Below are 15435 nucleotides of genomic sequence, written 5' to 3'. Positions count from 1 at the left end.
GAAATGGCTTTATATACTGATTTAAAGGAGGGGAAGAGGGTGACCGGGAGCATACTTGAAGCAAAATTAATCAGCAGGGTGATCATCATCATCTTGATGGTATCCACATGTTCCCACCAAGTGATGTTCTTCGGGGACCAGGTCAAAAAGAGTTCTGTGATTTTGGTGAGTGTTTTCTGCTCATTGATATCAATAGAGTGTTTGTGGTCCGAGGTACACCAAATGCCCAGGTACTTGATAGCTTTCGGCTGCCACTGTAGACCAAGGTTGCCAATTACCGATTATGTACAGTGGACGTTTAGGGAGAAGCCCTTGTTTTTTCTTTGTTTAGGGAGTATCCTGCCACTAGTGAATATCTCTCAATTTCTTGAATGATGGTTTGAGTGAGATCGGTCTGTAGTTTTCAATGTTTAGTGGGTCCTTCCCTTCTTTTGGGATTACCGCAATTGTAGCTTCAGTCGCTGAGCCAGTAATGCACCCAGAGGAGGCGTACTGGTGGAAGACAGCGTGAAAATGGACCCAAGATCCTGCCACTAAAGGTCCTATAAAATGTGGCTTTCCCGGTTTTAAGAGTCTGTATTACAGCTCTGATTTTATCTTCAAAGATAGGTTTATTAATGGCGAGGGAGTCGTGCTGTGATGGCTTAGGGAGGTGGCAGGATTCCAGATAATCATTAATTGCAGAGGGAATTATGAATTGTAGAGGTTGGCGTAAAAAGATTTGAAGATATCAAGAATACCTATGGTTGATGACGTGATCACAACGTTGATGTTTTTATTGCTGCTATGATATTTTGGTTTTTAGTATACCTTAGATAATTGGCCAAGGTTTTCCCTGCTCTGTTGTTATTGCTTAGTTTCCCTGGGTTCACTACATCAATACATTTTACACACTCTCTAACTAAGGATTTTCTTGTATTTGTATTGTAGAGATCACATTTTGTTTAGTATCGCTGACCCTTTTGTGTGCCTGAGCTGTAAGTTTAGTGAATGGGTCTTCGTTTGCAGCATATTGAGGTGGCGGACATGAGCTGGATCAACTTGCCTCTAGGGTGGCTTTTAGGACGTTCCATCTTATGTTAGGGGATGTGTCACTAGGGGGGGTTTCATTGAGGAAGTTTTCATTTGCTTTTGTAATTTCTATTCTGCTGTTGGGGTCATCTAGTTGTTTGTCATATAAGCGCCATTGTCTGGGTGGCAGGGATAGGATCATTGAGGGACAGTTGCAGTATTATGCATGCGTGGTCGGAGACCACTATTGGTTCGATTTTTGGAGTGTGGGTCAGTTGCGGTAGGGATTTACACACTAGAATATAGTCTAACCTCAAAAAGAGTGGTGCAGTGCTGAGTAGAATGTATAGTCGGATCCAGTGGGGTTGTATAGTTGCCATATGTCTACTAAATTATTGTTGTTCTAGCAGACTTTCATCTGTTTGGGAAAAGTATTGCCTATACATTTATGTGCTGAGATCCATCAATTTGGAGGTTGAGGTCTCCACCCAGAATTACACCTAAGTTGTCAGGGAAGTCAGAGAGATGTTTTTCTAGGTCTATCCAGCAAGTAAGGGCATTGTCACTAGGTGCATGTATGTTAACAAAAATAAATTCTTGCACTCTTTTTTTTTTTTTACTTTAGAAATGAGCCATCTATCCTCCTTGTTGCGAGTCTGTGATATAACTGAAATATCTGCACTTTTTAAATCAGAGTTATAACTTTTTTTTTTGCGGGGCAGGTGAGCAGCCGATGTACGTGACCTAAGTACTGTAAAATTCTGCATCAACTATGGATTGTAGGCAGGACTCCTGAAGGAGAATATTGTCTCCTATGAGTTTATTGCAATAGTCCCCCATCACTCTGCATTTTATGGGTTGAGAAGACATCCAGTGAAGAGAGAGAGAGAGCAGAGGGAGAGAAAGAACGAAGAGCCACACAGATAAACCAAATAAGAACCAAAAATCGCATCCCCAACCCATCCTCCAACCAACCTTAGAAATGGGCAAGGGCGCACTTCCCCACTCTTCGTGTAGTTGGGACTCTCTCGGCCATGAGCAAGCCTGCCCCAAACCGACTGAATTGCTACACAGTCCTGCTGAACATTGTAACAGACAAGACATTTTTGAGCTAGGAAATTAAAACGGGAACATCAGTGCTCCATTGAGCGCAAGTGACAGCACAAAGCCCCACTATTATTGATAGTTGTTAATTGTATTTGATGGTCCAATGGAACCCCTTTGTGGCTCTGGTCAGTATGAGCCCAGTAGGTCCTTATGGTGGGCCAGTTACATGGTGAGGGAATTGACACTCAGGGTACATCAGTATGTGGGCCCCTCCCATGTATGACGGTTGTTAGTAGGAGTTGAGAGGGACTTGGGGATTAAATCTTAATTCCGTCAGCCACTTAGCCCAAGGGGATCTGTTTTTGGTAGTGACTGCTGAGGGGGGAGTCTTTTTTTTTAAATAACTTTTTATTGATGCAGGCATGGCAAGTATAGAATACAAAATCAGATTCACATTCGAGGTAGCAAGACAGTCATGTCACAGGATTATTAACTTTGGTCTCATAACACATAGATCCCTTCTCATCCCATTGAACACTATACAAGAGATGGTTATAGTATGATGGGATCTCACTCCTCTATACTGGGTACTGGGTGCCTTGGCCTCTACCGGTGGACAAGGAGCCCCTCGTGCCACATTCCACTTTTTCCATATCTTAGTCCATTTATGTGGGCATCCTCTACTCTCATAAACAACCCTCTGCGCCTGCATGCACCAGTCCATATCAAGTCTCCAGTCTCTCAAGGTTAGTGCCACATCTGCTCTCCACACCTTCGCAATATTGTGCTTCGCCACTATAAAGCCTAGTGTAACCCAAATTTGTTCTCCCACTGTAAGGTATGTTTTTTCCCAAACATTTAATAAACACCATTGGGGTGTCCTCCCCATCCGTTTCCTACACATTGTGAGCAGACATGGGGTAACCTTGCCCTAGTATTCTTGTGTCTTCAGGTAGTCCCACCATAGATGCAGGAACGTGCCTGTCTGCCCACACTTTCTTGGACATTGTGTAGAGGTGTTTTTACTCATTTTGACCAATGGGATGGGTGTGTAATATATTCTGTTGAGAATCTTTAGCTGGACCAAATTAAATCGGGAGCATATGGACACCTCTCGAGGTGATACGAGAGCCTCCGTCCACTCTTCATCCTTAAGAGTTCCCATACCTCCCTCCCATTTTGTCCGGACTGTCTGTAGGGTGTCTGGCGAATTGTAGAACAATTTCCAGTATTTCAATGAGATCGCCTTATCCTTAAGGTAGTCGTCTAGGAGCTCATCCTCCAGTGGGGAGGATTCTGGGAGAGTTGTCCCAAGCGGAATTGCTCTTAGTAGGACGTGCCCTATACTGAGGGGGAGTAATGAATACACTGTTACTCATGTACCACGGAGGTGAGTGTATGTGTCTGTACGTATTTTTGAAGAAAAGGTCTGGATGGGCCCATCAAGAATATGAGAAACCTTGAAAAATGGCATCATTCTGTGCGTGTGGAACAAATTGTATATAAATCGAAGTGTGAACAAGTAAATGATTACATAGTATAAAACTGGTCTAAGAAGGTTCTAACATGAAAGAAAGGAGGAGTAGTATGCAGTGCCTTTGGCTTGGGGCGAAATGCGGTCCCAAAATGATGCAATTGAACTTTACCCATATATGCCATTATGGCTTCGGAGTGGCGTTAGCGGAGTGGAGTCCTAGGTCTTGAGGATGCGTTTGGAGGGCCACTACGAGGTCTGCCCATTGGTACTTCATGCGCCCTTTCTATCTCAAAGTCTTTATTGAATGTTATTCCCAGTGTTTGGGGGATCCATGCTTCCAGACACTCAACACAGGAGTTGGCGTCATCTTCTTCATTTTCTGGAAGCCCAAAAATACTCAGCTTTCCTCTGCGGTCTTCCAATTCTGATAATTCTTTGGTGAGAGACTTGATCTTGTTGGTTGCAGTGTCCAGTCTTTTCTTCTCGGTCCTTCAGGAGTCCTCCAGTTTACTAACTCTTGTCTCCACTTCTGTTAGTCTCCCCGTCATGCTATGGAAGTCGTTCCTTAGTGCTTGGATATTGTGGTAAGTGGCATATGTGTTTGTTTTTGTTTCTTTGGCTAAACCGTGGAGGGCTCTGAGGCGTTGCAATATAATTTTTAGGCTAGCTCCTTGTTGTATGTTCGGCTTGATTGGAGATTCTGGTAGCAGAGGCTCTGCCCTTACACAATTTGGATTTGCCTTGCTCTCTTTGGGGTCTCTGCTGTCCTTGATTCCTTTGCTTCTATTATCCACTGTTGCTAGAGTCACCAGGCAGTTGCGGTTGAATGCAAGATCTTTGCCACTAGTCAGCGAAGGGAGTGCTTTGTATAGTCCGGAGTACTGAATTTTAATAACATTTTATAATTTGTACATTTGCTCGATGTACACTGTTATCTGTGTGTATTATTTTGAGGTTCCAATCATAGAAATTGCTAAGGCCAGGTTGTTCAGCTTCCAGTAGGGATTCAGTGGAGACCACAATAGTCAAAAGTCTGAGAACTGTTGCCTAAAGCAATATAAAAATTACAAGGATGTGGAATTCCTATAGTCCGATGCCCAGTACATATTGTTTGGGGTCAAGGACACCACATTTTCATGTACATTTTGTCCTTGGGACAAGTAGGTCCGACCCCCTGCACGAACTCTTTGGCTGCCAGTTTGCAGTACCGCATTATGGATCAGGGAAGGGCACTGTCTACGTTAGCCTCTTCCGTGCTCATGACGAGCTCAGCTCGTCATGAGGTATGGTTGCGCTGTGCTCATGACGAGCTCAGCTCGTCATGACCCGCGCAGCCCTCACACGCAGGAATAATTCCCCCGCTGTGCTGAGCGTTCCATAGAAAGGGGCGTGGCCATGACGAGCTCAGCTCGTAATGAGCACAGTGCCACTGTGCTGCGTGACGAGCTCAGCTAGTCACGAGCACCGGGGCACTGTGCGTGCCCTCCCTCCAGCACAGCAGGGGAATTACCCCCGCGGCGAAGGGGTTAAGGTAATATTTTTTGGCCACATGTTAATGTTGGTCAAACTTGTATTTACGGTTCATTCATTGAAAGCCTTTATTATTAGGGAGAGCGCTCAAAGTAAATGTTGTAAGCTCTGACTGCACTGCTGACAGATAGTTTCAGTATAAAAGTGTGTACACACGTTTTCAAAGTTTAGCAATATGAGGCTATGTATAATGTTCCCAGAATGCTCTCTGATTTGATGCAGATATTTGCAGAAGCTTGAAAGCAAGATTGATGATTCTTTGTTTTCAAAATAAAATCTACATAAAAAAAGGAAAGCAGGAAAAAATATTTTGCTAAACCACTGTAAAATTATAGGTACCATTTCTTTGCAGCATCATTTAGGGCCCGATGTAGGTAAATCCCATTTACCGATTTTGAAATACCGAATTTTACCGATTCGGTATTTCAAAAATCGGTAAATGGGATGTAGGTCCCAACATCTGGATTCGTTACCGAATCCTTAACAATTCATTAATTACCGATTCGGTAAATACCGAATCGGTAATGCCCATTCATTCCTATGGGCTTTGAAGACCATAGGAATGATTAGGCATTACCGATTCGGTATTTACCGAATCAGTAATTAATGAATTCACAAGGGTGCAGGGGGTGTCACTTTGACACCCTCTAGCACCCCCAAAACGGGCATGTGTGCAATGTGGCACACAGACATGCCCTAAGGGCACGTCTGTCTGTCACATGGCACATGTGTACATGCACAGATGTGCATGTACACAGGAATCGGTATTTTACCATGGATTTGTATTCCATGGTAAAATACCGATTCTGTAAGCCATGTGCCAATGGAAAATTGGCTACCCACATAGCATTTTCGGTAATTTTACCGAATCGGTAAATATTATATATATAGAGCGAAACATGAGTAGAAATGGAACCCTCGACCAGTACATTTCTACTCATTTGCTGTCACAAAGCATGTGAACTGAACTTAACATTGTCGTGACGAGCAGAATACCATGCATATCTACTTGTACAGAGATGGAGTGGTGTAAAATACAGAGGGGAGGAATATTTCTTTATTTATTTGTTAAGCTTATAAGGCGCACAGCTACCCAAAAAGGGTTTCCCGGCGCCAAGACGGAGCAAAAACAGCAGAGCAGAACCTTCCGTAGATGTTACTGATCAAACAGCCATGTCTTGAGATTTTTTGGGAAACGTGAATAGTTGGTTTCTTTTCATATGAAAGTGGGAAGTGTATTCCAGATAGATGGACCTAAATAGGAGAATGATCTCCCACCCACTCTAGAAAGTTTACACCTCGGCACACAGAAATTAACCGTGGTTTGAGATCGTAGATGACGAGCGGGTACATAAGGATGCACTAGCGCTTGAAGATATTTGGGAGATGTACAGCTTTTATCTTAAACATGTAGCTCAGGGCTTTGAATTTAATGCGATTCTCCACCCTGAGCCAGTGTATGTCATGTAGGTGGCCAGAAATGCTAGATGTTTTTGGAACCATGCAGAGCAGCCTGGCAGCAGAGTTTTGTATCAGCTGCAATCTACGTACCACGGCCTTGTTTGATCCAAGATAAAGGATATTACCGTAGTCAAGTCGTGATGTTATAAGTGCATTGACTACGGTCTTTTGGGTGGAAACAGGTAGCATCCACAGAATTTTCTTTAGCCATTTCAAAATGGTGAAACATAGGGCCGCTACTTTACCAGTTTGTTGATTCATAGATAAAGTACTGTCCACAATAACACCAAGGTTACGAACATGACTAGTCGGAACAGGGAGATTTCCCATTTGAGTAGGCCAATGGGAGGATTTCCAAAGGTCTTTATGTTGTCCTAAGATAAGAACCTCCGTCTTATCTCCGTTTAGTTTCAACTGGTTTACAGTCATCCAGTCAAAAATATCCGTAAGACCCTGTTTGAGGTTGGAGGGAGCCAATGGACTGGAATCAGAAAGGGAGAAGATGATTTGAGAATCATCTGCATAGGTCATGAGGGTGAGATCCACTTTGTCAGCTATATCTGCTAAAGGTTTAACATACAGATTAAAAAGCAGAGGGCTAAGAATTGAGCCCTGGGGTAAACCATGCGGTGAAATAAAACTTTTTGAGCAAGCTGATGCTGACATAATTTGAAAAGTGCGATTTTCCAGAAAAGAACACATCCATTCAAGTACTGAAACACATACACCAGTGTTTTTCAGAGTATTTATCAACCTTTTGTGCGAGATGGTATCAAAGGCCGCACTAAGGTCTAATAAGATACGGGCAACTGTTTGGCTGTCATCCAGGAGCTTGCGGATCTTTTCGGTGACTCCTAAAACTGCTGTTTCAGTGGAGTAGCCGGCTCGAAAGCCAAATTGGGAAGAATGGAGGCAATTATTAGTTTCTGTAAAATGAGTTAGAAGAGAGTGGACATGTCTTTCTAAAATTTTCGAGAACACTGGTAAAAGAGAGATGGGTCTGTAGTTGGACAGTACTTCGGGATCGGCCATTGGTTTTTTTAATAAAGGGTTCACCATTGCATGCTTCCAAAGGGTAGGTAAAGGAAAGAGAGAAGACCCCACTAGTTCCAGGGAACAGGGTGCTGTAGACAATATAAGTCAAAGAAATATCCATGGACTCCCTCCTAGGTATATGCACTCACTCTACTCTACCGTAATCACTCTTCATTCACTCAGCGTGTCCCATGGGGTACTCATTAAATATAGTTCTCAAACTAAAATGTAACGTTTACAGTCTTTTTATTAAAAATCATACACAATTCTCCTTCCTAATAGGAGACACGTTTATATTTAAAATTTCAGAAAAAATATTATTCTGAAAACATTGAACATGGGGATCTCATACAGTACAATAAAATAGATTAAATTAAAATACAGTCACAATCCTAATTGAACATCAACATTACACAAAAATATAAAAGCATGTGACATAGTCTAATCAATGAATAACATCATAAATAATCAGATACAAAAAGAAAAGCAAAAGAAACCCCCTCGTCTCTATTGATCAGATGATATTACAACAAGTTAATCAGATTCAATAGCCTTCCCACAATTTCACTGTGCCTTCCAGTATCCAACATTTGTGTATATCTGTAGCCCACCGGGCTTTATTTGGATTCTATTTTACGTAGTGCGTCGATGCGTTTCGGTGTTTGGGCCGTGGTTACGGTCAGACCTTCTTCAGGACAGGGTATATTCATACGGCGTCATCAAGTTCTTATTACTGGTATCCTAATGTGTGTTAAAGAGATAGGTATCAATGCATGCTCTCAGCTGTATTTCGACTCTACAGTATGACATTCAGCTAGTCAGTTTCTAATTTGATTTTCCTTTTTTATGGCTGTTTTTAAACTACAAGACAATTTCTATTGTTTCTCTCATATTAGATAACTCACACAAATATGTACAAATGATAGTCTTACAGGCTGTAAATCTTTTTTGCGGTCCTCCGTTACATTTTAATGGTACACTATATTCGGGACATCTTGCATTCCACTCGGTAATACATTCCACTCAGAAATGCTACTTGTGTTGCACTACTAACCTCTGTTATTGATATTAGGTGGTCTGGGTATCCTGTCAGGTAATTATGTTATATTTCTATTACCACATCAGGTAATGATCCTTAGTTGGACAGTGGTCCGTGGTTGGATCTGGGTTGGGTAAAGAATGACTGCTTGAATTAATTGCTATAGGTTGTAATTATTCCCATTACTTCGATGTTCTGTAAGTGAGTCTCTGTAAAAATTCGGTACCTGTAGGTATCCCTCTGATCTTGAATACATGCGGATATTCTCTTATTCTGGGGAACTCTCTTCTACAAATGTAATAGGGGCACTCTTATTTTATGTTGCTACAGAGTTTTGGGTTAACCCCTCCCCTAATCCTATTCTAATGTGCCTCTTACCTTTTGTCATTTGGTATTGATTATTCGCCGAGGCTTCACTTTAGGTGCAGACTCTCTGATGAGTCCTTCTGTACACTTTTAAGAACTGGATATGTTCTGCAAGGGAAGCAACATTCGCTGATTCCGTGCTTTGCCTCTAGATTCTATCATGTCTCCCTACAAGCCTCCACACGGGGTATCTCATTACTCGTACTAGGATTGTATCGTTTAAAGTTCCTATCCAGTACTTCGATACAGGGGACCGCCCCCTCACTCTCCCATATTGCTCTAGCGAATCCCCCCACTGATATATATACGCATAGATTTATGCCCCTTCGGGGTACTGCTCTTTACCAGTTGTTTACATGGGGAGAGGCTACCTAGCTAACTTTCCCTATCCGCACTTAATCCGTGGTGCACATGCTTGCACATTTGCTTTTCCTACTAGGCATACTAGAATGACCCGTTTAACCTTTTAGTGGGTGGCCCCCTCGACTGTTTTCCCTATCTGCCCATCGAGCATTTCTTACGCTGCCCGTAGCCCTTAGTTTAAAGCACCCCCCGGGAACTTGCCTGCTCGTGTTTCACCGCCGTCTTGGCCTCTGATACGTCTCGTTCTCCCACAAGCGAGTCAGTGTGCCCGGTTCCTTTTAACTCACACGGCTGATAGATAACAGCTGTGAAAAACCGTGGCACACTATCTGTACGCGCATGCGTACTCGGTGCCTCCGATCGGTAGAACTCGCGGCCATCTTGGAACGGGACTCTAGTTAGCGTTATACAAAGTAGTTATTGACAGGATCGTTGAATAATAGTTACTATTTGGCATTACATGTATCTTAAATTGTGTTGCGCACATGTACTCAGTTTGTACGTCATGGCACACATCATAATTGTTTTAATTGATATATATGGCGACATGGTGATTTTTTTGAAAAAAGTTTTTTTTACCTAATATTTGCTATAGGCTCTATTACGTTTATTAGGCTGGTATTATGGAAGGTCACTATGGAGAATTACCCCCTCCGCATTATCTGATCTCAGTATTCTCCTTTTGTCTCGTATTAGTTTATTATTTGGGGGCCTTGCGAGACACCCTCTGCATGTAACTTACACATCCTTAGTTTGTGTGTGAAAGGGGTTCATACATCCGACCTCCATTGCTAATAAAGTGTGCATAACCATGACCTTAAAAACTTGTTTCAAACTTAGAAATGATTGACCTGCGTTGACTAACTTCACACACCCACTCACATGTGTAGTCCAGGGGATTATTCAAAATGTGCCGAGCCTTTGTCATAAATTTGCAAAGTTCTGATCAAAACATGATTTTTCAATTCCTTGGGGTAGTGTAATGTAACCATAACTATATTTGTTGTAGCATTCCTGTTCAAAACATACATGTCTTTTCTCTTTTAGTTTCACTTTAACAACAATATGCGTGCTAAAAGTGCTAAAATTGAAAAAAACATTTTATTAAACACAACTTTAATTTTAGAGGAGGATTTTATACTGTAAACATCAAGGAATAATGTTTTACTTGGAGAGTGCTTCAGTTCCTTGTTCCTCTGACCTTGAGGTCCTCTTTCCTTCTTGCTGGCAGCCTCCTCTGTGCAGGCAGCTCACTTCACCTGCAGTGTTCTCACGCTTCCACTTCACCAGGCAGCAAAGAATCCAATACAGAGCATGTAACAGAAACATGGCCTGCGACCACCGTGCCTATGCACATTGAAGTTTTATTTTATTTTTTGGTGCTGCTCAAAGCGGGTGAATCATATTTCGTTGCATTTTACCTGTCACCCTATAATTGACTCCACCATCGTCATTCAGCCTGCTGTTAACCCCATCTTCCTGATTGTATACACTCACTGACAGTGTTCTTTTGCATACCCACGATCCTTTTAGTTAGTTCAGATGATGCCTGAGCCAAACTTCCATCCAGTGTCCACATTGCCGTCGCTCACCTTTCCTTTATGAAACAACCTAAACCTATTTTGCTCTTAAATTTACTATGTAATTTCCCTCTGATTTTCTTTTATCGGGTCATTTTCACATTGCTGTGATCTTATTGCTAGGGCACCCTTTTATGAATAACAGTGCGCCTTATAAATGATACATAGTCAATCAATCAGCCATTCAGCAGAGAATCAACACGACATGATCAAACGTTCAAATGTACATTGTCTACAGGCCTTTAAGTTACATGTGTGTGTTATACATTTGTGCCACCTACAGGTTGATTAGAAGAATGGCCCAATCAAGTAAAAATGAAGAGCCAGGCGAAGCTGAAGAAAATGTGGACTATGAAGATGATTTTGAAAAAGACCTCGATTGGTTAATTAACGAAGACAAAGACAACCATCAGGACACCGAGGTATTTCTTGCGTATTGAAGTTGTCCTTTAATAAGATCATATTTGAAATACCAAACCTTCTATCATTAAAGCAAACATTGTATCAAAAGTAAACTATTTTGAGAATCAGTGTGGTGTATGTACCCTCCACGGCCCTTCCCTGTTTCTAAAGAAAATAGCAACTAGCTCAGTTTACATAGAATGGTGTATACTACTTTGAATAGGATGTTTTTTTTAAATAAAATCTATTTATGATTTTCAAAACTTTACAAGCAACATCACAGTAGTGAATGCATACAAATTTCAGTGTAGCAGTAGTAATACAGTGTTTCCGTGCACGATGAAGGAAAATAAAACGCAACGTATAATGGTTTTATCCAGGCCCGGCTTCAGGATTTTTTATTTGGGTGGGCCAAGGGTGCATTTGGGTGGGCCACTGCGGGCTCGATTTGTCCATATATGTCTAGGCAGGCCTGCTTCAGGGCCGTCCTTTATCTCTTCTTAGTCTCACAAGGCCCATTAAAATGCACTCTTTTTCAAATCTCTTTCTGAATATTATCACTCTCAAAAAGTGTGTTTTCCATGTAATGTTCCTTTGATGGGAAGAGGAGGTTTGTGAGGTGGGTGAATCAGTCAAGTGATACTTCTCGGGCTCCCCCTGTGCGAGCCTTCAGGGAGAATCCCTCTTCATTACTACCTCCACTTGACCCCGTACTCTGCAACACACTCCCTTACAGGCTTGATTATTCACTACTCCACTCCAGTGCACCTTATCTCACAGCTGACTTTGGGCCCCAGCCCCATATCAGGCACCATCAGGCTCCACTTTCATTTTTTCCGGTAAAACCATTAGTAAAATCACCTTCAAACTTAAAACATTAAATAAAGCAGTAAATATAATTAGCACACACTTTAAAGTTTGTTTCACAGTAGACCTTATGACCCAACTGCTAATTAAATAAACAAAAACAGAAAGGCCGTGACAGGGCTGAGCCGAAAGTCTTATTTGGCGCTGCACCAATCACCTCTTTCTCCGTAAATACCTTTACTACCACCTTCCAACAGTGCCCCTCATCCCTCCATGGCCCCCCTATTGACCTACTCCTTGGATTCCCTCACTGCCACCCTCCACCAGTGCCCCTCATGTCTCTAGCTTATCCCCCTCATGACCTCCTCCTTAAACTCCCTCACTACCACCCTCCAGCAGTGCCCCTCATCTCTCCCTAGTTCCCCCCTCCACCCCATGACCTCTTCCTCGGATTCCCCTACTGCCACCTTCCAACAGTGCACCTCATCTTTACGTAGGCCCCTCTCACATATGCATGTCATTTGTTGTATAGTGCTACTCATATCAGTGTAGTGTGTGTCAGTACTGTAGTAGTAGAGTAGGATCTGCTTCTCGTGGTTACCCCAACTTTTTGCTGATGTTTCACTGTTTTTCGACTTTAGTCTGGCTGGGGCCCTGCTATCCAGGACCTCAGCCTAGCTGCTTCCTCTCTAAATTAATTCCCAGTACCTTAGGTACACTCCAGATTGGATTCTGGGGTGCCCTTATAAGTTCCTAGTATATGGTATACTATGTACCCCGGGCATAGGTACTCCAGAGGCCTACCAGGGGCTGAAGCATGTATTATGCCACCCCTGGGAATCCTTCCAAAATGACACCACAGGACTGCTACTGCAGCCTGAGTGAGGTGGTGCATGCACCCCTTACTGAGATATAGGTTCACTATATCTCACCCTATCACTGCACATATAAACCTATCAGTCACCCCTATGTCAGGCCTTATCAATGCTGAAGGCAGGGTGCTTGGTTTTGTGTGAGAGGGTGCCCATGCATGAGCAGGGCCCCTCTGCAACCTTCGGAATCTATCCTCCGGGGTTGTCTGTGATGCAGCCTGTCCATATACTCTTAAGTGCATTATAACCTCTCGGTAAATGCTAACTTTGGCATGGCTGCAAGGAAACATGTTGTGTTTGGTCTCAAACACATTGGAATCATACCCCCACACAAGTAACTGATGTGGGAGTATGATCTCACCCTTCTAGAGGGAGAGACATGACAGCACCGGTATATCCGGTACCAGCTTACAGAGCCCTGGCATCCCAAAATGGATGCTGCCAGCCACAGAAAGGAGTCTGGCCTCCTGCTGCTGACCGAATCTCCGGCAGGGGAGGCCTGGACAATAGGTTTCCTGTCACGGGGAGATGTCACCACCTCCCAGACAGGCTTTAGTGTATTGGGGCTGGGTGGGTGCACTCCAAGAGTGCTTGGAAGTCTGCACTGGGGAACATTTGGTGTCCCCGTGCATAGTCCACTTCAAACCGGTCACAGGGGCTACCAGCCCCTGCTCTGGAGCGAAACTGGACAAAGGAAATGGGTGTAGCCTCCCCTCTTTCCAAACCCTCCCATAGGTGGGTCCCCAGAGTTAGTCCAACCCCTTTCTTGGGTATAAAGAAGGAATCCCAGTCCTTAGGACTTTAAATTATACCTGGAGGAAACTCTGCTACAGAAATCCTAGAACTTCGATGATCTACATGACTAGATGACGGAAGAATCTCCCTTGGAGTAAATGAGTAACTCCCCTGCTTGGCAGGCACCAAAGACGCATCAGACCAGGCTGCATCTCTGTAGATCCTGAGGACTCCGAAGACTTTTGCAGCACAGGAGGTGGGTTTCAGCGGTCATAGAGGTAGATCAGTGCCCACAGGAAGTCTGAGGCCTGTATCCCTTGTGGCGACTATGTATCCCAAGCCCCTGGCCACCGCGTCACTTTGCAGCTGAACACACTTCCCAGCATCCCCAAGGCTGTGCAATGGACTATGTGTAGTCCAGACCCCGAGCAGCAATTCCACTGAAGATCACCGGCCTGCCCACTCTAAGTGTCCTGTGGGCTGGTTTCCAGTGTTTCCTCTCGAGGTACCTTCGCTATCCCTTGTCTATCAACTTGTGGGTCCCTGAGAAGGCAACTTTGATTTTCCTTGGGCTTCCCTGGTTGCTCCAGACGTGCCCTGACTCTCCATCGCTTGGTGAGTCCTCCGGACCTTGCTGGTCCACACCAAAGCCATTGTTCTCTTTCTGTGTGGGTTGCTGTTGCCAAGACTTGTTGTTTCCAATCCGGGAACTGATGGGGGTCAGCTTTATTAATAAAAATGTATATCTGCTCAAACATACTAATTTTAGCAACATTAGAATAATGAAAGACTGGGGAAGTTCTCACTATATCGCAAAAAAGAGAAGTTCTAACTATACTATTCATGTTTGTATGCAACTCTTTGATGACAGTTCATTGGGAACTGTCCTGTGTTAGGATTGTAACTTCTGAACTGCAAGTACCAGATGGATCTCTGTGACAAAGGCAGTAACCCTCTGAGCGTCCACATAAAATACAGTTCATCTGCATTTAAAAACTACTAACAGAAAATCATCGCTCTCCAGCAGGATCATTAATCACCAGAGTTATTTGGCCATTTTGTATTGTCTTATTGTTGTCCTGCATCGGACATGATAATGATAAAAACTGTTTAAATGAAGCACTCGAAGTATGTGTCCTGCTGGGCCTGTGCAGATTTTAAAAAGAAAAATAGTAACACATTCTCTTACCTTCTCCATTAGTCAAACTTAGTGCCACAGCCTGATGTGATGATGAGCTGCAGGGGTCAGGAAAGGTGAATAGAAATAAACAAACTTCAGCAGAAATGTAGGCAAAGGTTACCTTTGTCAAAGAAAGGATTTGTCACCTTTGCCATGTGGAGATGAAGGGGTGAAAAAATAAACAAAGCCTCATTAACATGTAAATGGTCTTTTAAAGACCTGTGAAGTACTCAGGTGCGGCTGTGATAATCTCTAAAACTGTCTGTGTGTGTGTGGGCGCCCGGAAAACTGACTCAGCCCAGGTGCACACACACAACGTGTGCCTTGCACGCCTGCCTTCTAGCCCTCACTGCGAGGGCCAAGGCTCCTGTTTGGGTGGGCCAGGCCCACCCGGCCTACCTGCTAGAACAGGGCCTGGCAGACCCAGCTCCAGGAATTTTTATTTGGGTGGGCCAAGGGAGCATTTGGGTGGGCCGCTGCGGGCTCGATTTGTAGCATATATGTCTGCGCAGGCCAGCTTCAGGGCCCTC

The 15435-nt window shown here is 43.5% G+C and overlaps 1 protein-coding gene across 2 annotated transcripts in view; it reads left to right on the top strand.

The window, feature by feature from the left end:
- CCDC181 (coiled-coil domain containing 181) overlaps positions 1 to 15435 on the top strand; it is a 307289-nt gene that overhangs the window by 79011 nt on the left and 212843 nt on the right. For both annotated transcript variants that reach the window (XM_086934091.1, XM_086934090.1), the window contains exon 2: positions 11193 to 11331. In XM_086934091.1, the coding sequence (XP_086790217.1) occupies positions 11206 to 11331 (126 nt within the window). In that variant the 5' untranslated portion in view covers positions 11193 to 11205. The remainder of the gene's footprint in view (positions 1 to 11192; positions 11332 to 15435) is intronic.

This window comes from Lissotriton vulgaris, chromosome 8, assembly GCF_964263255.1.
Source record: "Lissotriton vulgaris chromosome 8, aLisVul1.2, whole genome shotgun sequence".
Lineage (NCBI taxonomy): Eukaryota > Metazoa > Chordata > Amphibia > Caudata > Salamandridae > Lissotriton > Lissotriton vulgaris.
The sequence above is the reverse complement of the archived record's forward strand: the minus strand, read 5'-3'. Positions and strand labels throughout refer to the sequence as shown.